The following is a 24,558-nucleotide window of genomic DNA, read 5'->3' on the forward strand; positions in this document are numbered from 1 at the left end:
AACGGCTCCCTAACAGGTCTGGTGCCCAGAAAATGTAGAGCTTATAAGCAGATGAAGTGTGACAGTCCCAGCTGCTGGCAGATATATGGCAGGCGTATACATACTATGATTACTATGATACTTTATTTAGAAAAGAAAAATAAATGCTTTCAATATGTGGAATTACAGATTTTGCTATAGCAGTGTTTACAGACATACTCCGCTCGCAGATTGTATTGTGGACTTTGACTTCCCCATTGATGTCAATGGGTAAAATTTGCAACAAACGTGAATAAAATGTGGCAGACATTGACATGGATGGGATATATTGGGCTGTGGATCTTTTTTGCTGTTAACCAGCCTGATTTTTGTCCTTTGTGAATTGACGCCAATGATGCTGGATGCTTCATGCCGTAAAGGACCCTCACCTATATCAGGATGGACCCCTGACCCTTCCAGGCTGCTTTTGGCTGCTGTAGGTGGTGGGGAAGCTTAAGGGTCCCTTCACACACACACTGATTATATGACAGATTTTTGCAGCCAAAGCCAGTAACAGACTATAAACAGAACACAGGTCATGAAGGAAAGACTGAGATTTCTCTTCTTTTCAAATGGATTCCTTGTTTTGGCTGCAAAAATCTGGTGTGTGTGTGTGTGTGTGTCTTAAAAATAGGGTGGATCCCCATCTTTCCTTTATGACCTGTTAACTGTTTATAGTCTGTTCCTGGTTTTGGCTTCAAAAATCTGTCAGATAAATTGGTCAGATATCTGTTGGTGTAATGGGGCCCTTACACAATTTGTGTTACTTTCACACAGGTTAATAGATTGATTTATTGATAAATGAATGCATTTGTAAATGTATATATATCTTGAAGAGTCCTACAAGTTTAAAAGGAATCTGTGAGCCTCCCTTTACATTTAAGACTGCTGGCATAGATAGCTGTTAGAGCAAGGAGACACATGGTACCTTTAATATATTTGTCTGTCCTTTCATAATGTAGAAAATTCAATCTTGGCACTCACCATAAATGCTTCATAGTTTATTGTAGAAAAAAAAACGTATATCTATCACAAACACAACAGGACGTTTCGGTGTTAGCCTTTCTCAGTGCCGAGATTGAATTTTCACAATATTGCTGAAATTTTTTTCCTCCCATAGACACAGAAGTGCCATCTAAAGACTTTCATTGCTTTCATAATGTAGAGACATGCTTTTATTCTTCAATGTAAAATATCAAAGAGGCTTTCCCAAGCTGAAGTGCTGCAAGCTGTAATGTATCCTCAGTTCCCCTCCCGACCCTAATCCAGCTTGACTGTCAGTCACTTTAAAGATGAGCCCTGACTGACAATTTAAGGAGTTATCTGGCATTAGGAGACTTTTTTTATATAATGCTGCCCTGCTGGAGAACATAATAAACAGTTTATGCTTACCTCTCCTCGCTCCCCTGGTGTTTTGTGGCTTCTCAGGTGTCCCCTACTGACTGCACCTCATGCCACTTCCTAGACAAAGTTGTCTCACGAGTGACAGCCCCCTCAACCAATCAATTATTTAGTGGGGGGACTCCGGAGCCGCCGCAACAGGACATTGGGGGAGCGTGGAGAGGTAAGTATAACATGTTTATTATGTTATCCAGCAGAAAAAAATCTTAACACTGGATAACCCCTTTAGGGTATGTTCACACGGAACAAAAGAAGTGGAATTCTGTGTCTGATCTTTTCGCCGCGCAGTCCCACCTGCCTCACTGTCACACAGTGTCTCTATGGGAGGATTTGCGCACCTCCGCTCCTGCCGCTCTCCAATTAAAGAATTGACATATCAAATCTTTGAGCGGAGAGCGACAGAAGCAGAGGCTCACGAGCCCTCCCATAGAGACAATGTGTGATACTGAGGCAGGCAGGATTCCGCTACTTTTGCTCCATGTGAACATAACCTTAAAGGAGTTTACTGATTTAAACTTCCTTGTCCCTGAATACAGGGCCTTCTTTGTTCCAGAAACAGCACCACACCTGGTCTTTTGTTGAATCTGGAATTGCTGCTCAGCCTTATTGTAGTGAGTGCAGTTGACCTGCAATACCACATATAACCTATGGACCTGCTGTAATAAGCGGTTCCAGCCAACAGTTGGATGCCACGGTCAGGTGGCATCTGTCGGGGAAGTATCGGAAGACTGCCGTTGGTGGTGGTTTAGCCAACTTTAGAATAGGGTGTATGGGCACATTACGGTATCCCAAAGAGTAGTCACATCCGTACTATACCCTATGATAAGGCTGAAGAGCCCAGAACCCAGTGTTGTCATGGATTTACTGGGGCACATTAATTGCAGGCGTCTATCAACCATATATTCACATAAGAATCAGTAACAAATATTTTGAAGGTTCTCCAGTTAGCGTATACATTTTTATCCCTTTCACCAGTAAAAACAAGTGCGGTGTGAACCTAGCATTAGCGTGCACTGTGTCTTCACTCGGAGGCTTCCACTGTAATATAATACCGTATGTGAAACTTACTCCATAGTAGTATCCTTTGAAAGCATTTAAAACCTTGGCACCGGCTTTCACTGACTTTTTCCTGTTGTCTAAAGCAGGGAGGACACAATACACATATTTTCCAGACCACAACCCACACCCTGCTATTTACAATGCCGATTACAGACAGCTGCTATTATTTCTGTGTTATAAGTTGCAGAATAAAATAGCACTTCTCAATTATCCTTTGTGGTTGACTGTCTTCAGCTTCCAAACATGCTTCTGCCATAACGTATAGCTTCTATAATCTGGTTCTGTGTAGACAGCAGAACACCGCACACTAATGGCTTGTAATGTATACGCTACAGTAGGAGAAGATGTTAACTATTGTGAGTGCCTTCAGCTCTATAGCAAGAAATAAAGCTTGCACACTAGTGGGGTCTGCCCAGTAATAAGGGGGCAATGACAATGTGGTTTTATATTACCTATATATTATTTTACTGCACAGAATATAGGCTGCCAGGTCTGTCATATACTATGTCAAACCAAACCCAGGCAAGCCACATGGAATGCGTCCAGCTGGGAAACAGAACTTATTGTCTCCTCCTCTCCCCGCAAACCACTCACACTTCCATGTACACAATGGGAAAACAAGTCAGTTCTTACCATCGATCCCATAGTCTTAGCTGTTTAGGGGGAAGAAAGGAGGTGAAAGGTTTCCTTTGAAGAGATCACCCTGCTAAACTATAGGTTACTACAGTGTAACTAAACATTTAGATCTAGTAAACACAGTGAAGTTGTGAATCCTAACTGGGCCATTAGAAACCTATGGACTCATATTGAACCCCTTTACTCTCACGCTTTTATACATTGCTTTTTCATTTGCATCCTGTATTACAGAGATATTTATCCGTATAGAGACTGCCTTTAGGGTTGAATATTGGGCTGTACAGAGGAGCTATATGGTGGCAAATAGAGTATAAATAGCTCTACTATAACGCATCATGCACTGGCATGTAAATATACATAAAAATAAAAATGTACAATAAACAAAAAAGAGAAGAAAACAGTCATCCTGTGTCTACACCTTTGCAGGAAAGCTAACTCAGCCGGTGGTAGGCAGTGCTGGAATACCACCATAAATGACCCTGGGTATGGCCACTGTTTCCTTCCTTCCTTTGAGCAGATTGTGTTTCTGGAGCATCACATTTGTGGGGTCAATTAAACGCTCAAAATGGCCAGAAAAAGAAAACTTTGATCTGAAACGTGACAGTCTATTCTTGTTCTTAGAAATGAAGGCTATTCCATGCGAGAAATTGCTAAGAAATTTAAGATTTCCTACAACAGTGTGTACTACTCCCTTCAGAGGACAGCAAAAACAGGCTCTAACCAGAGTAGAAAAAAAAGTGGGAGGCCGCGTTGCAAAACGAAGCAAGAAGATAAGCACATTAGAGTCTCTAGTTTGAGAAACAGACGCCTCACAGGTCCCCAACTGGCATCTTCATTAAATAGTACCCGCAAAACACCAGTGTCAACATCTACAGTGAAGAGGCGGCTGCAGGATTTTGTCCTTCAGGGCAGAGTGGCAAAGAAAAAGCCATATTTGAGACTGGCCAATAAAAGAAAAAGATTAAGATGGGCAAAAGAACACAGATATTGGACAGAGGAAGACTGGAAAAAAGTGTTGTGGACGGATGAATCCAAGTTTGAGGTGTTTGGATCACAAAGAAAAACGTTTGTGAGACGCAGAACAAATGAAAAGATGCTGGAAGAATGCCTGACGCCATCTGTTAAGCATGGTGGAGGTAATGGGATGGTCTGGGGTTGCTTTGGTGCTGGTAAGGTGGGAGATGTGTACAGGGTAAAAGGGATTCTGAATAAGGAAGGCTATCACTCAATTTTGCAATGCCATGCCATACCCAGTGGACAGCGCTTGGTTGGAGCCAATTTCATCCTACAACAGGACAATGACCCTAAACACACCTCCAAATTGTGCAAAAACTTTTTACAGCAGAAGCAGGCAGCTGGTATTCTATCGGTAATGGAGTGGCCAGCGCAGTCACCAGATCTGAACCCCATTGAGCTGTTGTGGGAGCAGCTTGACCATATGGTACACCAGAAGTGCCCATCCAACCAATCCAACTTGTGGGAGCTGCTTCTAGAAGCGTGGGGTGCAATTTCTCCAGCTTACCTCAACAGATTCAATAGCTAGAATGCCAAAGGTGTGCAATGCTGTAATTGCTGCAAAAGGTGGATTCTTTGACAAAAGCAAATTTTGATGTAAAAACAATGTTATTTCAAATACAAATCATTATTTCTCACCTTGTCAATGTCTTGACTCTATTTTCTATTCATTTCACAACGTATGGTGGTGAATAAGTGTGACTTTTCATGGAAAACACAAAATTGTTTGGGTGACCCCAAACTTTTGAACGGTAGTGCGTGTGTAGTTATGCATCTGTGTTTTTTGCAAATCAAATGGAAAGAAAACACAACAAGGGACATAGTATAGTAAAGATTTTATTTTATTCTGTATAGAAAGCAAACAAGCTGTATGCAATTGCATTTAGACTTCTCTAGTGTTCCTGAGATTGGGATGTTAGAAAATATATACCTTGTTGTTGTTAAAGGAGAAGTCCAGCCAAAATGTTTTATTAAGGTATTGTATTGCCTCTAAAAATTATACAAATCACCAATATACACTTATTACAGGAAATGTACATAAAGTACTTTTTTCCCTGCACTTACGACTGCATCAAGGCTTCACCCACTGGATAACATGGTGATGTCACGGCCCGACTCCCAGAGCTGTGCGGGCTGTGGCTGCTGGAGAGGATGATGGCAGGGGGACACTGAGGGACACAGGGCACTGGAGGGACACTGAACATCCCTCTTCCACCATCCTCTCCAGCAGCCACAGCCCGCACAGCTTTGGGAGTCGGGTTGTGACATCACCATTTTATCCAGGAAGTGAAGCCTTGATGCAGTAGTAAGTGCAGGGAAAAAACACTTTATAAGCATTTCCTGTAATAAGTGTATGTTGGGGATGTATGTAACTTTTGGGGGGGGGCAATACAACACTTTAATAAAGATTTTTGCCGGACTTCTCCTTTAATGATTTAAATGTTCTGGAATGGGCCCTGACCTTTCATGTTGTCATATATTAAAGTGAATGTACAACTTATGTTATTGAAATTTTATGTCACCTGGTGGGAGCCACTGGGGAGAGCCCAATAATGCAGTCCATTTTTCAAATCCCACCCCGTTTCTGCCATCTGCGCCGGTTTCTTCATACACAAATAGGGCCGCTCTATGCACTGGAGGCAGGCCCCGCACCCCCAGTGTACCGTTATCCCCTCCCCTCAGTGACATGGCCAGATTTGATTCTAAATGGGGGAATGTCACAGAGGGGAGGGGATATCGGTACACTGGGTGACGCCTCCAGAGCATAGAGCGGCCCTATTTGCATATGAAGAAATCGGCACAGATGGCCACATCATTGGGATCTCCGCTCTGTTGGCAACCAGGGGATATGAAAAGGAAATTTCATTAGCGTGGTACATTCACTTTAAAACAATCGGTGAGTGCCACTGTCGTTATAACTTGCAAAATCAAAATAAACAGTAGATGTGATATAAAGCAAGTTTTTTTTTTTAGTTACGATAGAAAACACGGCACTTACTGTGTTCTAATTAAAAAAAAAAAAAAGTCTAAACACACGAGGTCCCATGTTTCCCAGGCCATCTGTGCGCTCACATAGAAGGTGGTCATGTGATTGATGAACACATTGAGCCGTGACTCTCTGTACTGGCCGGGACTTCCTGTGTTTAGTCTGTTTTTTTCTATCAGCACAAGACTAAAAATCTGCATTCAGGAGACTGGACCTGGATTTCTGGTAAGTATAACTTTGTTTTACAGCATGATAACAAAACAAAAAAATGTAAATTTCAAACTTGTTTTATGTCACATCTACTGTTGATTTAGATTTTCAAAGTGATATCGACAGTGACACTTTAAAGTGAGTAGGATCTAAGAAGATTTATATATATATCTTTACGTGACAATATTCAGTATAACTTTAGTATAGGAGATTCTGCCCTCCCAGTCCAGTGGGTTGGCCGAATAAATAACTAACAGCTATAGAGGACAGGTGTAGTGATGTTTATGGAAGAAAGCAGCTGTGTTTTTCTAACTCTGGAGAACTGCTTCAAATTTTAGGAATTTTTATACCAATTATGTTCTGCCGGACAGGTAACTTACTCACATGCTAACATGGTTTAGTTGATATACATGTAATATTGAATAACTTTTCATATACTTTGTTTTAATCTTCTCCTCTTCTTGGGTTACATTGTGTGTGTGGCGCTATATATATATATATATATATATATATATATATATATATATATATATGTATATATATTTGTTTGTACATATCTAAAGCACTATTCATAATTGTACTTGTTTTGGGCTAGGGTTACATGGGGATATTCTGGGACTTGATATCTCTGTTAATTAAAGGGGTATTCTGTTTTCAGGAAATAATATGTTATTTTTGTATAATACACAGTTACACAGTTTTTCAACATACTCTCCGTGTCAATTCAAGGTTTTCAAGATCTTTGCTTACTGCAGTATAAAAGGGAACATTCATTCTGTCTTGGTCATGATATCATAAGTGGGACTGATACGCAGGGGGAGTTTCCAGTGTGTACATCTGACCTATACTTTAGTGGCATCTGCCATACATACATTCCAGCTAAAAAAGACATCCCAAATTGGTTTCATAGCTAAATAGCTATGTAAGCAGTGAGACTATCCATACCTTTTCTGTAGTTGTCTATGGCTGAGGTCTCCTACAAAAATTATATTTTTTGCTGCTCTAAAGTGTCAGAGAGGCGTGGTTAGGGTACTGATGTAAAAACAATTATTTTGGAGATGTGTCCATCACATGACCAGGAACAGATTTGTCTCCACTGGAAGTAATTAAAAAATCTTTATATTTAATGATAATAAGGAGTATTTAAAAATACTTCTTGTTTTACAATTGTTTTTTTTTTTTTTTAATAAAGCTGGAGCATACCTTTAAGTATGTGTACAGAACATGACCTGGCTTATTGCATTGTGGCAGATGGAAGATAAGAAACATGAAATTTGAAGGGAATCTGTCACCAAAGGGCCTTTTACACGGGCCAATTATTAGCCAGGAGTATTGCAAGAATCGCCCCTTTGGCCGATAATCGGCCCGTAAAAAAGTGACAAGAGTCAGCTGAGGACCAGAAAAACACCTGATCCTCAGCTGATCATGTCTTTAGAACATGCTTCAAAATGTATTGTTATCAGATGCACATTTCCCTGTGTAAACAGGGGATGTGAGGCTGATAACAATAAAGGGTAACTGACAGCAGGAATATGCATCTATCTGTGCTTTCAGTTTCCAGATCACACAGCAAAGCATACTTAGCAGCTCTCCCATTCAGCCGATGTATCTTAAAGCGACTTTGTACCCACAATCTGACCAACCCAAACCGCTTGTACCTTCGGATAGCTGCTTTGAATCCAAGATCTGTCCTGGGGTCCGTTCGGCAGGTGATGCAGTTATTATCCTAAAAAAACAACTTTTAAACTGGCAGCCCTGTTCTCTACGGGTGTGGCCTAGATTGTGTATGCATTAGGCTGGCACAACCTCTCCGTCCCGCCTCCCCGCCCTCCTCATCATTAGGAAAACTCCAGGCAGATTGTCTCCTATTCCTCACCTGTTTAGCCCGGCACATGGGCTGGATCGTTAAGCACCTGTGCAATGTTCAGCATGGAGAGAATGTTCCAGTGGCATTCCTAATGATGAAGAGGGTGGGGAGGAGGGACAGAGGGGTGGTGCAAGGTTAGAAATATTTTAAGCCATGCCCGTAGGGCACGGGGCTGCAAGATTAAAAGTTGTTTTTTAGGACAATAACTGCATCACCTGCCAAACGGACCCCAGAACAGATCTTGGATTAAAAGCAGCTATCCAAAGGTAAAAGGGGTTGGCGGGGTCAGATTGTGGGTACAGAGTTGCTTTAAGGACATAGCCTGCTCCAGAATGATTGACAACTGGAGGAGGCGGGGCCTGAACACCCAGTGGCTCAACCAGAGAACCGGAGAAGAGGATGTTGGATCGCAGCAGCACACTAGGTAAGAGTGTACTGCTGTGTGATCTGAAAACCGACAGCATAGACATATGTATATCTGTGCTGTCACTTTTCATGGCTGCAAAAATTATGATACATGGATCATTCGTGCAGCCCGCCCACTTGATTTCTGGCGCTTGTTTGAGGCCACCCTTGGACGAGAAATCGTGTAAAAAAAAGTGTAAAAATGTAAGTTTATGCAGCCTTAAATGAGGGTAGCATAAACTAGTGACAGAAATGCTGAACAGAGCAGTGTATTACTTACATAATTCTGTCAACCGTTCTCCTGATATGCAGAAGAATGCTGCATCACCCACTTCACCATCCAGCTGTTGATTGACAGTTGACTAGCAGTTACAGTTCAAATTATTTACATACCTCAGCAGAATTTTTGCTTACCTGTTTTTTTTTTTGTTTTTTTTTTAGAGAATATGAATGATAACAAAAAAACTTTTTTTTCCACTCATGGTTAGTGGTTAGGGGAAGCCATGTATTGTCAAACTACTGTGCTTTCTCTTTTTAAATCATAATGTCAACCAAAAACATCCAAATGACCCTGATCAGAAGTTTACAAGTTTACATAGTTCTTAATACAATGTATTGCCCCCTCTAACATCAGTGACAGCTTGAAGTCTTTTGTGGTAGTCGTGGATGAGGCTCTTTATTTTCTTAGTTGGTAAATATGCCTATTTTTTGGGGCAAAAAGCCTCCAGTTCCTGTAAATTCTTGAGCTGTCTTACATGAACTGCATGCTTCAGATCTCCACAGAGTGCCTCAATGATATTGGGATCAGGAGACTGAGATGGCCACTCCAGAACCTTCACTTTGTTCTGCAGTAGCCAATGACAGGTCGATTTGGCCCTGTTTTTTGGATCATTGTTGTGTTGGTACATCCAGGACTATTGAGCTCATGGACATAATGGAGAAGAATACTTACTGTCAATGTTACTGAGGAGGACATCTCCGAATCAGCTGCACAGAACAAAATTATACATCATTCGGTTGAGGTTCTCTGTCACAAGTTTATGCTACCATTCAATCGGGCAACATAAACTTACTGACAAAGTCTCTTTGAAAAGGAATCTGTAACTAGGTTTATGCTGCCTTAAATGAAGGCAGTATAAGCAGTATTAACTAGTGACAGAAATGCTAAACAGAACGGTGGAGTACTAAAATGAGTCTGTTCAGCCATTCTACTCATATGCAGGAGAATGGGCTTTATACCAAAGCACTCCCTTTGCCGTCCAAATTGCTGATTGACAGCTGCCTGCCCATACAAAATATAAATACACAATATAGATAGACGAACTGGAGAGAATAAAACGGCTGCACATCCCATCTATGGCTGATACTAATGCAGCTAGGCCTATATTAAAAATCAACACCAGAGTGTCTGTATATGAATTGATCAAGCCATATTGCCCCGTGTACCACCGTGCAGGTCCTCTGTTCACACGGGTCCCTACGCTAACTCCACACTGTGTCGGTCAACGACCGCCAACCCCGCAAAGCGTGCACATGCAGGGAAGGGAGGCCATGGAACGGCCCCACAACCCCAATGTCACAGGACCAGACCCAAAAAGCCCCACCAGAACCTGGCCAGCACCACCGGCGGGGAAGGCTGCCCCCAAACGACACAAGTATGGATATGGTATTACACTTAACATTGCTGCTCTCACAGAATGGGGAAGACATAAGGTCCAGACATGTGAGCACAGGCATATCCTGCTAATTTTAGTCATGTGGGTCTTATGAAGGAGTGCTAGCTGTTCAGAGAGTTGGCGGTCGCTGACCGACACGGTGTGGAGTTAGCGTAGGGACCCATGTGGACCAGAGGACCTGCGCGGTGGTACATGGGGCAATATGGCTTGATCAGTTCATATACAGACACTCTGGTGTTGATTTTTAATATAGGCCTAGCGGCATTAGTATCAGCCATAGATGGGATGTGCAGCCGTTCCACTCTCTCCAGTTCGTGTTTCACAGTTCTCCCTCTCTGAACAGCTAGCACTCCTTCATAAGACCCACATAACCAAAATTAGCAGGATATGCCTGTGCTCACATGTCTGGACCTTATGTCTTGCCCATTCTGTGAGAGCAGCAATGGTAAGTGTAATACCATATCCATACTTGTGTCGTTTGGGGGCAGCCTTCCCCGCCGGTGGTGCTGGCCGGGTTTTGGTGGGGCTTTTTGGGTCTGGTCCTGTGACATTAGGGTTGCAGGGCCGTTCCATGGCCTCCCTTCCCTGAATGTGCACGCTTTGCGGGGTTGGCGGTCGCTGACCGACACGGTGTGGAGTTAGCGTAGGGACCCGTGTGGACCAGAGGACCTGCGCGGTGGTACACGGGGCAATATGGCTTGATCAATTCATATACAGACACTCTGGTGTTGATTTTTAATATAGGCCTAGCGGCATTAGTATCAGCCATAGATGGGATGTGCAGCCGTTTTATTCTCTCCAGTTCGTGTTTCACAATATAGATAGACAACTGCCAATCAGCAGCCAAAGGGCAGAGGAAGCTGGTGCTCATGAATAATGAGGACTACTGAGCACACGTATATAATGGAGAGGACTAGTGTGCAGTGCTCAGAGTCCTCATTATTCAAGAGGATATCTCTAAATCAGCTGAACAGAACAATGTTTAGCTTTTCTGTCGCTAGTCTCCTGAGGTTTGTACAGGATTAAAGAGATCTAACAGAATATCTGTGTTAAAGCTGAATAAACTTTAATCCTTAAACTTTCAGAGTACATAGTTTCCCTTCCCTTCCCTTTTTGAGCTCAGTATTATCATAGGGAAATATAACAAATAATCAGAATACAGTTTGTTTTTTTTTTGTTGTTTTTTCAGACGTAATAAAATGAACAAAGTAATTTAAGGCTGTTACAACTGACATCTATTCCAGTTTGTGTTGTTTTCAATAAAACACCTGAGGTTCTCCATTCTCCGTGTAGATGGTGAGATTCCCCCTGGCATCTTGATCGGCTTCTATTGCTTCAAACAAAGATTTGAAGTTACCGGCTCCGAAGCCCTGCAAAGTACATAGAACAATTGCTACATTTTGGTTCATAAATTCAAATGATGTATTTTTTTACATTTATATTTTACATGCTGTGCTTGGCCTCTGTGTGTATGATGTTCATCTTATTATAACTTTATTGCCTCCTGTGGCCATCTGATGTGTCAAATATACTTGTCATAGAAAAACATTGGTGAGTCTTTGACCCTGAACCTTCACCAGTCCCCAAACCCAAGAGGCTGTGGAGCATGTTAAAAGGGTTTTTTCAGGACTTATGGCCCTACTCCAAGATAGATCATCAATAAAATAAAAAATAAGATGATTAAAAAAAAAGAAAGAATCTTTTTCTTTCTAATCAACTGGTGTCAGAAAGTTGTATAGATTTGTAATTTACTTCTATTAAAAAATCTCAATTCTTCCCATACTTATTAGCTACTATATGTCCTGCAGGAAGTGTTGTTTTATTTTCAGTGTGACACAGCGCTCTCTGCTGACATCTCTGGCCGAGACAGGAACTGTCCAGAGCAAGAGAGGTTTTATATGGGGATTCATATAAAACCGAGACAGAGTTCCTGTCTCGGCCAGAGATGTCAGCAGAGAGCACTGTGTCAGACTGAAAATAAAACAACATTTCCGGCATGACATACAGCAGCTAATAAGTATGGGAAGAACTGAGATTTTTTTTAATAGAAGTAAATTACAAATAAATATATATAACCCGACACCAGTTGATCTGAAAGAAAAAAGGTATTCGCAGGACAACCCCTTTAAAAAACAATGGAAGGGCTGATCAGAAATGGCTGAACCTTGTAACCCTAACTTAGGCCACAAGTTGGAGTTACAGAGACAGTACTAGTTGCACAACATGCCATTATACTGCATATTATTTTATATATCACATATCGTTCTTTCCTATGCCAAATTGCTTAGACAAGCCAGCATGATCATGACAGGTCCATGTGAAAGTTTGTTCATATATGCAATAAATCTTTTAAACATCCTAACCCAATTAAAGGCTACAAATCATCTGTCAGAACTATATACATAATCTAAGGTTTGAAGCTATTCCATAATTGGTTTCTCTGGTTCTTTTTGGTCATATTTCTACCTTCAAGCAATGTTAGTAAATAGCCCCTGCTACAATGATTACAAAGATTCTTCAAAAGGTACAATTATACACTAAAACCATAGTAGTCAATTACCCTTTAGCTTTCATCTACTTTGTGCGGGTTAGGCAGTAAACACAGATGTGATATTGGTGTAGAATTGCATCCTTCTGCATAGTGAATATATTCTAATATAAATGACTTACATAATGGTTATATCTCTGTATCACTTCTAGGAAGAGGGTTGGTCTGTCCTGCATTGGCTTGGTGAAGATTTGAAGAAGATATCCATTGTCATCGTAATCAACCAAAATCTTGAGTTCCTGAAATAAGTAGAACGACTTTAGTTAGTTAAGCTTTCTTTTGGCACGTGTTTTATATTTGGCCCTTACATGCTATGTCATGGATCCTGGCAGATTGTTTTTTTTTTTTACAATGGAAATCAGTTCAAGTTTTTTGGATGTGTCAGAAGTTTACACTTTGCATCAAGGACCATCTCTTTTTTTTTGTGGTGGATGTTTTGTAAATGTTCTGATTACTAAGATAAACAAAACAGGTGTGTATCCTAGTCTCCTAGCCTGTCAGATATATGTCAAAGAATAAAGTAGCCAAATGGGTGTTGTCTTCAAAAAGTAAAGGCTCAACCCTGTTTTACTCAATTTTTTCAAAACACTGTGGATTTACAAATTGCATAATAACGTTTGCTGTTAAAAAAAATAATAAAAAATCTGAAAACATTTAAGCAAAATGGCTAAATGTCTAATATTTTCCCATTTTTTACACTGAAATATAGACTGAATAATGCATCCAGCCCCCAGTGCTATTGGACAGCAATTTATCAGATGCAGGACCTCACTGAAGAGAATTAGACTGAAAGGCTATGTTCACACAAAATCAAAAATAGAGAAAAGGCGCCGGTTTCATATTTAAAAAAACGTTAGTTTTTACCGAGATTTAACTGACTGCAATGGCAATGCATTGACGTCAATGGGAAGACAGATGTCCAATGCACACAGTGTATTGAATAATGGATGTTTTTGCCACGGACGTCAAAATAATGAACATGAATATTATTTTCGGACGTCTTTTGCAAACAGCGGACGATTTTTGTTAATTGTTCACACACAGTTTTTCTTTTGCCACCGCTCGTTCTCCATTTTTACTATTAAATTCAATAGACTCTTCAATTAAGCCACAGCCAAAGGTCAATTAGTAATTCCAAACTAAAATAATGTGCAAACACCAGTCATTGCACTAAGGGAAAGCCAGATAGCTAAATGACATCCGTTATTTTAGGCTCATAACGGACGTCATTTTAAACAGAGCTTAAAATATGTTGTGTGAACATAGCCAAAACCTGTAATATTTTAGCATCAGATATTTAGAAAATGTCTATTCTGGTAAAAACAAAAGATCAAGTGCAGGACGGGGTATGTGGGGACATATTAAACAATCTATACTTACCTGTCTTATATCCCCGCATCGCTGCATTACCGGTCACAGACCTCCCTAGGCTACTCTAGTTCTGGTCCTGCGATTTCACGACCCAGCTGAAAGCCCGCTCAGCCAGTAAGTGACTGAGCTGAGTGGGCACTTCCCTGTTAGTGAGCTGATGCTGTGGGGGCACTGGGACGTGTAAGTATTAGAGATGAGCGAACCTCGAGCATGCTTGAGTCGATCCAAACCCGAACTTTCGGCATTTGATTAGCGGTGGCTGCTGAACTTGGATAAAGCCCTAAGGCTATGTAGAAATCATGGGTATAGTCATTGGCTGTATCCATGTTTTCCAGACAACCTTAGAGCTTTATCCAAGTTCAGAAGCCCCAGCTAATCAAATACCGAACGTTCGGGTTTGGATCGACTCGAACCGGAACCCGGTTCGCTCATCTCTAGTAAGTATAGATTCTTTGCTATGTACTTGCACTGTATGCACTCTTTTTTTTTGTTCCGTTTTCATTCTCCTTTAACGACCGCAGGCGTATATTTACGCCCTGCGGTCGGTAAGGACGTTCAGAGCGGGGCCGCGCGGCGGCCGCGCTCTGAACCGCCGTGGTCCCAGGTGCCGCTTGTAGCCCGGGACCGCAGGTATTAGCGGGCACGGTCCGATCGCCGTGCTCACTAATACAGTAATCGGATGCAGCTGTCAAAGTAAGGGCTCATGTGGGTTTCTAGGTGAAAAAATGCAAGTGCTATGGCCTTTTATGCACAAGGAGGAAAAAACGAAAACGCAAAAATCAAAATTGCCCCGGTCCTTAACCCTTTAAGGACAGAGCAAATTTCGATTTTTGCGTTTTCGGTTTTTCCTCCTTGTGCATAAAAGGCCATAGCACTTGCATTTTTCCACCTAGAAACCCACATGAGCCCTTATTTTTTGCGTCACTAATTGTACTTTGCAATTACAGGCTGAATTTTTCCATAAAGTACACTGCGAAACCAGAAAAAAATTCAAAGTGTGGTGAAATTGAAAAAAAAAACGCATTTTGTTTATTTGGGGGAAATGTGTTTTTACGCCATTCGCCCTGGGGTAAAACTGACTTGTTATACATGTTCCTCAAGTCGTTACGATTAAAACGATATGTAACATGTATAACTTATATTGTATCGGATGGCCTGTAAAAAATTTAAACCATTGTCAACAAATATACGTCACTTAAAACCGCTCCATTCCCAGGCTTATAGCGCTTTTATCCTTTGGTCTATTGGGCTGTGCGAGGTGTCATTTTTTGCGCCATGATGTGTTCTTTCTATCGGTACCTTGATTGCGCATATACGACTTTTTGATCGCTTTTTATTACAATTTTTCTGGATTTGATGCGACCAAAAATGCGCAATTTTGCACTTTGGGATTTTTTTGCGCTGACGCCGTTTACCGTACGAGATCAGGAATGTGATTAATTAATAGTTCGGGCGATTACGCACGCGGCGATAGCAAACATGTTTGTTTATGTATTTATTTATTTACTTTTATTTATAACCTGGGAAAAGGGGGGTGATTCAGACTTTTATTAGGGGAGGGGGCTTTTTACTATTAACAATACTTTTTTTTTTACTTTTACACATATACTAGAAGCCCCCCTAGGGGACTTCTAGTATAAGTGCTTTGATCTCTCATTGAGATCTCTGCAGCATAGATATGCTGCAGAGATCCATGAGATAGGCACTCGTTTACTTCCGGCTGCTGCAGCCGGAAGTAAACGAGTGCCGAGCCGGGGACGGCGCCATCTTGGAGCGGTCCCCGGCCGGCTTCATTTGCGGAGATCGCTCCTCCGGGATAACATCCCGGAGGAGCGATCTCCCCACTAGACACCAGGGATGAAGCTGCGTCCGGTAATCGGATGCAGCTGTCAACTTTGACAGCTGCATCCGATTACTGTATTAGCGGGCACGGCGATCGGACCGTGCCCGCTAATACCTACGGTCCCGGGCTACACGCGGCACCCGGGACCGGCGCGGTTCAGAGCGGGGCCGCCGCGCGGCCCCGCTCTGAACTCCCTTACCGGCATCAGGGCGTAAATTTACGCCCGATGTCGTTAAGGGGTTAAGGGGTTAAAGCCATATACATTGTATATTTTGTGTGTGTGTTATGTCAGTGTGTGTGTCAGTCTGTTATGAAACAAAAGCTCAAAGTAACCATATCCCATGTACAATCCACATTCCATTCCACTAAAAATGAATGGAAGACAGGCTCAAGCAAACCCTATGTCCCATAAGACTACAATAGTGAATCTGGACCACCATGTATGGTTCTGTTCCTAAACTTGCAACACATTGTCATGCTTATTTACAAACATATACCTGCAGCACACTTAAATTTTCCTTCACAGTGATCTTGGCACTTTTTAATTTCTTTCTCAGTTCATCGTAATAAGTGTCTGGTGTAGAAAGAAACTCCATTCCACGAGCCTTCAGATTCTTCACCTTTAAGAATAGATGTAGTTATAACTGTCAACAGAATTTTGTCAACACCCTAAGGTTGAGCTGTCTTCTGCTCTCTGGAGCTCTATTCTTGTATAGCTATTGGTTGTGTGCAGGCGTGGTTTTGCCCACTTGTGATGATTGGGAAATACACCCACCCTCCTGTTTCGGTACAGTTCTGAGATGTGGATACGCAGGACGTTAGTAGGAAGTGTTTATAAGCCCCGTAGATAAATAATGCAATACTGGCCATGCCATTGCACTGTGCCCCATTCAGCTTTGGCTGTCCAGACATGATGGGGATTGTAGTTTTGCAACAGCTGGAGGGTCAAAGGTTCCCCATACCTGATATACACAATAGTAGCATGCTAGGGGGTGCAATAACACATGCAGAATTTTTATTTACCTTTATGTACCAATGAATTATGGATATTATAAATTCATTTTCACAAATTCTACATATGCCATTACACGCACATTCATTAATATTAAATTCTCCATAGCAAAACGAGACAATATACACATAACATTCATGTTTCAAAAGTTATGCAGGTATTCATGCTCAGACTCGCATATATAAACACACCACCCTCTTAGCCAAACAGCAAGAAGATCAAAGCACAGGACTCGCCTCTCCCTCTGCTGCCTTCTCCTTTGTACCTATCTGTCTGAATTACTCACTGCTTTGATGATGTCGGAAGTGTTCAGAGCAATGTGCTGCACACCAGCACTACCATAGTAGTCTACGTATTCCTGAAAGAAAGGGAAAATTATCTAATACCTACTATTTTATCATGTACAAGTTGTTATGTTCTAAAAATTTCAAGAATACAATTTAGTTTTTGTTTTTTTTATATCTATTGAGCAGAATGATAGTACTTTTTTTTGCACTGTGATCTGTCATTTTTATCAGTACCAGTTTGGGGTAAATGGAAGTTTTTGTACACTTTTTATTACATTTTACATGAACTATGATGTGACCAAGGCTATATGTTCACACACAGTATTTGGGTCAGTATTTCTGTCAGTATTGGTAGCTAAAACAGTGGAACCAACATAAAAAATTATAATGCAAAGATATGCACAGTTTCTGTGTTTTCAACCCACTCCTTTGTTTGGATTGAAATACTGTGTGTGAACATAGCCTAAAAGTCAGTATTATTTATTTACGCCATTCACCATGGTTATACTTTAACCACTTGCACTAACACCCAAATATGTTTATTCTTTTATTTTTTACATTTTTAATACAAAAAAATGTGAAAAGGCGAGGTGAATTTTTTTAAAAGCATACCTATCACCTAAAACAAATGTACCATCAGTGCTTTTGCTTAAAATTTTGTACATGGATAGAACGGCGCCAGCGTGGTCGAGAGGAAACCCCTACCTCTCTATGACGCGGCTCCATTAGAATTAATGGAGCCTCGAATAGAGGGGCAGAGGTTTCCTCCCACTGGGGGCAGGCGGGCCCGCCTCCAGTGCTTCAACCCCGACCGTAGTAGAACAGCACCGTATTCGGGAACCAAGCCACAGTTCAAAAAAAGGCTTGTGCCATTGGCTTCCCCGCACTGGCGCCATTCTATCCATGTGCAAAACTTAAAGCAAATGTACAGATGGTACATTCACTTTAAGATTATCACCCCCCTCCCCCAGTTGTCTCCCTTCTGTACTTTCCCCACGATCACCTGTTCCCTTACCCCCTAATTATCATTTCCTAGTCAAAAATATTAACTTATCCATGTGTCCCAGTAATCATCTACATCTATGGAATTTAGATGACAGTTTTCTTGTCTCTAATATGTACTCTCGAAAAAGACTCATCATTTAGCTCCCATTCTCAGGTATTGCTTTCTCTCCCAGGCTTAATCTCTCCTCCCATCTTAGGTTTTTCACATTTATTATTACTTCCCCCAACTTTATGTCTCCCCTTCCTCAGGACCAGCCTGATGACTTAGAACCTGGAGCCCCTGTGAAATGGCCGAGCCATTTAGTGTGTATTTACTGTGATAGGGGAGCCCGGCTGCATTTCATATGTGCTCAGACGTACCTGTATTTGTGACTTTTTCTTCCCAGGAGCGGGCTCATTTATTGGCATCTTTATAGTCTCTTCATAATTGGTCACCACGACTGAGCGTAGGGCACTGTACTCTGTATGAATCTGTTTATCGTCTACCGACCAGAATCTGTGGAAGAGCAGGCACTTTTGATACCTAAAGGATCATAGACATAATGAAAGCTTTGTTATTTAACTCATTACTATAACTAAAATGACATTTACATTTATTGAAAACTTGAAAGTTGTATTATTTTCTGATCTTGTGTGTTTTCTACAGAGGCCCCACTGCATATTTTATTGGATTTAAATGCAGGGACATGCCAAAATTTTTAATTGTTGGGGGTCTCACTGCTGAAATATCCACCGATTAGGAGAATGAGCCAGGAGAAGTGCACAGTAGAGCATTTCATTCCCTGTCTTAAAGTGAACTCAATCCCGGCAGCTCCATTAGAAGTCTAAAATAGCAAGGTCTAGCAAGTATATTTGTCAGACAAATAATTGAATGCATATGTGTAGACTGAAGGCCAATGCCTAAACTAGCCAAAAATCTATACCTCGAGTACGCCAGTCTCTATAAATGTCACCATATGTGTCTAGTATGTTTAAGTTTCTTTTAAATTACTTTCAGCTAAAATAAAAAAAATGTATGCCACTTACTACTGTAGCATCTTTTCTAATTCTTCTAATATTTCAAGGATTGGAATTGTAATGTTTAGATGGGGGTGCACATCAATAATTGCAGTAACCGCAATGGAGGCAGAGGTGACTGCCATATCCATAACTTTTCCCCCACTGAACATACTGCATGTATAGAGGCATGTCATTTATTTATTTAGTTCACTGCTTATTCACGGCTGAGGAGTCCCGTGCATGGTCCTACCAGCTATTTCTGAATGATTGCCCATCCAAGGAAGGCTGTCAGTCATAAGTGGGACCGACCGCCTACTGGACTAGATTAAAGGGTTTGTACAGGAATGACATATTTTTTTACAAAGCATAAAGCATCCTTGCCTGCCTTGATCTCTCTCCACTGCCATCCCAGCGGCTCCAGGTCCACAGTGTTCCTGGCTTTTTACTGCAGGAACTGCCTGCTCAACCAATCAATGTGTGAGGTTGGTGACCGTTGTGGCAAGTAATTGGCTGCAGACTTGGAAAGTCTTTGAAATCAGGAAGAAGCTGAGAACACAGGGGACTGGAAGCTGCTGGGACAACAATGGTAGGAGATGTTGCATTGTGAGTATGGCTTACTTTCTATTTTGCTGCACCCAGTGCCCTTAGTATGAGGAAAAATTGTGTCTCCAGAAAACTCCTTTAAACTGCATTTTCATAGTGATAGGCAACAAACATTGTAAAAGTAAAACGGCTACATATTGTACATACGAAACTAGAGAACAGTAAATACAGTGTGGCAAACAATCTTACCATGAAATAGAGAGACATACTAAAATTTCCCTATTACTTGTATGCATATGTGTGTGGGCCTAGGTTAGCATGGACAGCGACCATTAGGCGTTTTGAAAGATATCTGCCAGGAAAATAACATTTGTAACCTCTCCTCACCTTGTTTCATTAATCATTCTCCAATTTGTATGTTAGATGTATATATAATGCTGCCGAGAATACCTAAACGCGGGTCACCTCTGCCACAGGCAAACTCCTGCCCAGTAATTTGTTCTTTGTATTTGCATTACAACAACCTATCATTTTGGACTGGAGCTAGGTGGAACAGATTGTCCTTCCAAGGCCTGGACTTTTGGCTTGTTAATGAATACATTGCAACTGGTATTTTCCTTTACCTTCCTTTTGTGCTTTTGAATAATGTGATGTTATTGATCTATGCCCATGTGTAAGGGTAGGTGAGCAAGCGGTGACAGGTTCTTTACATTGCTTAAATAGACCTAAGGTAAAAGTCCAGATGAGATTGACTAGTTAACTTTAGTTTCTTCTAGAAGACTAGTCCCAAGTTTACATATCTGAAAAGACTTGACAAGCTTTCACACAGTTATTAATATGTTCTCTGAATTGATGAAATGATGCTGAGAAAATTTATCGGTTACGCTTAAAGGGGTTTTCTGGGAATTCTCAGTTGATCAGCTGTCAGCTGCACATATCTCCATGTAACAGAGGCCAATGATTTTTCAGCAGTATAAAGCAAATGCTAGCCCTATTACACAGGGTGATATTGTTCATCTGATAATCGCCCCATGCAATAGGGCCCTTAGTGGGTGGCAGAGGAACCTATGTCGTTTATCTATTCTTGTAGAATACCAGTTCACAATGGGCTCCATATCATCATCAGGCTGGTTTCCTACAAGGTGATCAATGAAGTTAAGGCAACCCGATGGTCTGTGAAAAAGAAAAACAAGTAATATTTATTAACATGGTACACACTGTAAGGCAGTGTCTAGAGATATGGCTTTGAATGTACATATCATGTATGGCTTTTTTAGGACCCTACTCTAAGTCATGCCACCAATGTCTGTCAGAAAGCAAAACCGGCAAGCATCAATGTGTCCAAAAATAGATAATAGATAGATAACCATAAAAATGGGGCAGTTTACTTCAAAATATATAAGCAACAATAATTTCATCCCATTGACTTTTCATTATCTAAAGGCCCTATTACACAAAGCAATAATCTTCCTAATCAGACTGATGCGGCAGATTATCACCCTGTAAAGAAGACAATGACCAGCCGAAACAACCATCTTCCTTTGATCTATGTCTTTCATCATGTTGAAAATCATCGGCCACGTGTAATAGTGATTCGTGGCTGACGGCTGATGAATGTGCAAAGAAAATAATAAACTTTATACACACCTGTCCACACTCCCCGGTGTTCTTCTCGCTTCTGCCCTCAGCTTCTGGTGGAATCTCTAAGACGATCTCTGAACTGACAGCCAGCTCAGCCAATCACTGGCTGTGGTGCTGTCCTATCTTGGCCAGTGATTGGCTGAGCAGCCTGTCACTTCAGAGACTGGCTAAGAAGTTCCAATGGCGGCCGCGGTTGCTGGCAGAAGCTACGAGAAGACTGAGGATCATGGACAGGTATGTATAAAATATATTATTTTACACTATAGGCAAGGGCTATACAGACATCTCTAATGATATATATACAGCCCTGGTTGCACGATTATTGAGCTGTGTAATAGGCTCAGTATGTAGCAGATCAATGCTCGCTTGTCTGGAATATCGGGCCACATAATAGGTCTATTACACGGAACGATTATCGGCCGTTACGGACGATAATTGTGTTGTGTAATAGAACACAACGATCGGCCGACATGAACTTTGTCGGCTGATCATTGTAGTTGTTTGTCTTTCAACATGTTTAAAGACAGACCTCTGCTACATGCCAAGGGCTGCCCCCCACACCTCCCCGTGACCGCCCCCGGCTCTTACCCGCTTGCTGCTGCGTGTAATAGTGGCGGCAGCGAGTGCAAAACATTTGTGTGGACTTCTATAAGTTATTAGTAATATTAATAAATATAAGAGTTTGTCTTGGTAGACCTCTAATGGACATCTAAATAAATTATAGCAAATAGGTGCATAACTAACCCAAGAAACCCATCATTGTCCGTGTTTTGTGTATATAGGTGCATCTTTTTAATAGTTTTGTATGAACCCTTTTGTTTAGCCTATGTCAGTAACTTTATACATGTTAGTAAAAGTCTCACTCACAATGAGGATAACATTGGGTCGTTGAACAGAGGCTTTCTAAAACCTGGGAGGAAGACACCTTGATATGGCCCCAGGTATTCAACCAGAGTATGTGTAGTATCTCCATACTGCAAAAGAAAAAAGTGAAATAGTAGCATGTGTATTCAGCAGCTACCAGTTCTATCATTACTGCTAGAAAGAATTTGCTCCAGGCAAATAGCCTAGGAAGTGAAATGAAGTTCCCCCTCCCAGTGACTGTCAGAAGGGAAAACTGGCTCATCAGAGAGAAGTCAGTGATCAAAGAGAAAGAGTTTAATCACTGGACAAAGCAGGGCCCGAGGGAGAAGAGAAACAAATAGTAGATCTCAATAATATCTGGTGTCAGAAAAGAAACGGACAATTCAGTCAGCCCTAAAGAGAGTCAAAACCTACCGTCTGCAGGATGGCATATTTTACTTTGCCACCTTCATCTTCTTCAATCCAAGGCTCTTTTACAACCACAGCTCCTTGTTCCTTGGCTTTCTGTAAATAAACAAAGTCATTTGGTTAAAGTATTTAGGCAACAGCGGGAATAAATAAAATAGAACATTTGGCAATGCAGTTTTCCTTTAGGGTACAAACACACACGGCATATACGCTGCGTATTTACTGCTGCGATACGCAGTAGATACGCAGCAGATTAGATCTAAATAACTGAACACAGTATTAAATCTGCTGTGTATCTGCTGCGTATCTGCTGTGTGTGTTTGTACCCTTAAAGTCAGTCTACAGCTAGATTTGACTAGAAAAATTAACCCCATATTAGTTTTTTTTTCTTTTTCTTTTTACCTGTGCACAGTCAGGGCTGTTGGAGGTGCCGCTCTTGACCTATTTTCGTTAGGGCCCTATTACACCAACAGATATCTAACAGATTATCTGAAAGATTTTTGCAGCCAAAGCCAGGAACAGACTGTAAACAGAGAACAGGTCATAAAGGAAAGACTGTAATTTCTCCTCTTTTCAAATCCATTTCTGGCTTTGGCTGTAAAAACTGTAAGACAATCTGTCAGATATCTGTTGGTGTAATAGGGCCCTTAATGTGGTATGCTTGGGCTATCTGCCTTCTTGATTCCCATTTTCCCTCTGATATGGTTCTCCTAATGCAGCCTACGTTTCTCATGTTGCCTGGAGCTTTGTGAGGGGGAGGCTTACCACTACACCTGCTGTAAGTCATAGTGCAGCAAGTTTTAGATCAATGCCATAGAACTTCTGCCTCCTAACTCACACAATATATGCAATACAGATTAAGGCTATGTTCACACTACGTAAGTACCATAGTGATCACGACCGTGATTACTATGGTACTTACATAGTGTTGCACCTGAGGCAATCCCGGCCGAAGTGTATACACATAGTATACACTCTGGCCGGGATCCCTAGAGGCGCCGCAAGAAACTGACTTTTCAGTTTTCTGCGGCCACTATTCACTGAATAGCGGCCACAGAAACCCCTGTTAGTGCACACAATGGAGCATGTGGAACGCTCCATTGTGAGCAACGGGGAATTCGGATGCGGGCACGCCTGAATGCGCCACATCAGAATTCAGCAGCAGTACTGCAGTACCGGCCGGGAGGATCTTCTCTGACATCGGCCAGGTCACGGAATGGCCGGTGTCTTACGCCATGTCAACATGGCCTCAGCCTGTCTTCTTTTCCCCCTGCTAGCTATTACACATAGGAGAGCAGTTTCAGGCTGCATCCCATAAGCCACAAGGGACAGCTACTCAGTGTATGGACTCATCTACCGTATAACTGAAACCCTTGTCTCTTAGGACAGACTTTCTGTCTTCAGCAGTACACTGATTCAATAAGAGGCAAGGACTTAACATTGGTTCAAATATTATATATACCCAGGGAACGACCGTGAGTAAACCCGACCATAACTTAACTATAACCAATTTGGGAACTTTTCCCCAGGAGAACTTACATCCCTCTACTTTCTCTCGCACTATTCTTGGGCATCCCCTCTGCCGCATCAAACCTTTCTACTCTCTACTTACCTCCCTCCCACACCTATATTAAGGGGTTAACCTCGCTTCGGATCAGGGAGGGAAGACAAGGCATCCATCCTTTGGACTTTACCCAACCAGTCACTTGACTCTGTGGGAAGGGAAACACCTTTCTAAAAGACATAGCATTCCATTCCATATTT

General features: G+C 41.6%; 1 protein-coding gene across 1 annotated transcript in view; it reads right to left on the minus strand.

Annotated features, from left to right (window-relative positions):
- Window positions 1-11,318: 11,318 nt before the first annotated feature.
- The window catches only part of LOC138768042 (4-hydroxyphenylpyruvate dioxygenase), a 44,353-nt gene continuing 31,113 nt past the window's right edge, over window positions 11,319-24,558 (minus strand). The window contains exons 7-14 of the mRNA XM_069946050.1: window positions 22,801-22,890; window positions 22,390-22,496; window positions 20,977-21,054; window positions 18,700-18,862; window positions 17,334-17,405; window positions 16,533-16,655; window positions 12,944-13,060; window positions 11,319-11,643 (exon numbers count right to left, since the gene is read on the minus strand). Coding sequence (XP_069802151.1) covers window positions 11,530-11,643; window positions 12,944-13,060; window positions 16,533-16,655; window positions 17,334-17,405; window positions 18,700-18,862; window positions 20,977-21,054; window positions 22,390-22,496; window positions 22,801-22,890 — 864 coding nt within the window. The 3' untranslated portion in view covers window positions 11,319-11,529. The remainder of the gene's footprint in view (window positions 11,644-12,943; window positions 13,061-16,532; window positions 16,656-17,333; window positions 17,406-18,699; window positions 18,863-20,976; window positions 21,055-22,389; window positions 22,497-22,800; window positions 22,891-24,558) is intronic.

The sequence above is a fragment of the Dendropsophus ebraccatus genome, chromosome 11 (genome assembly GCF_027789765.1).
Source record: "Dendropsophus ebraccatus isolate aDenEbr1 chromosome 11, aDenEbr1.pat, whole genome shotgun sequence".
Lineage (NCBI taxonomy): Eukaryota > Metazoa > Chordata > Amphibia > Anura > Hylidae > Dendropsophus > Dendropsophus ebraccatus.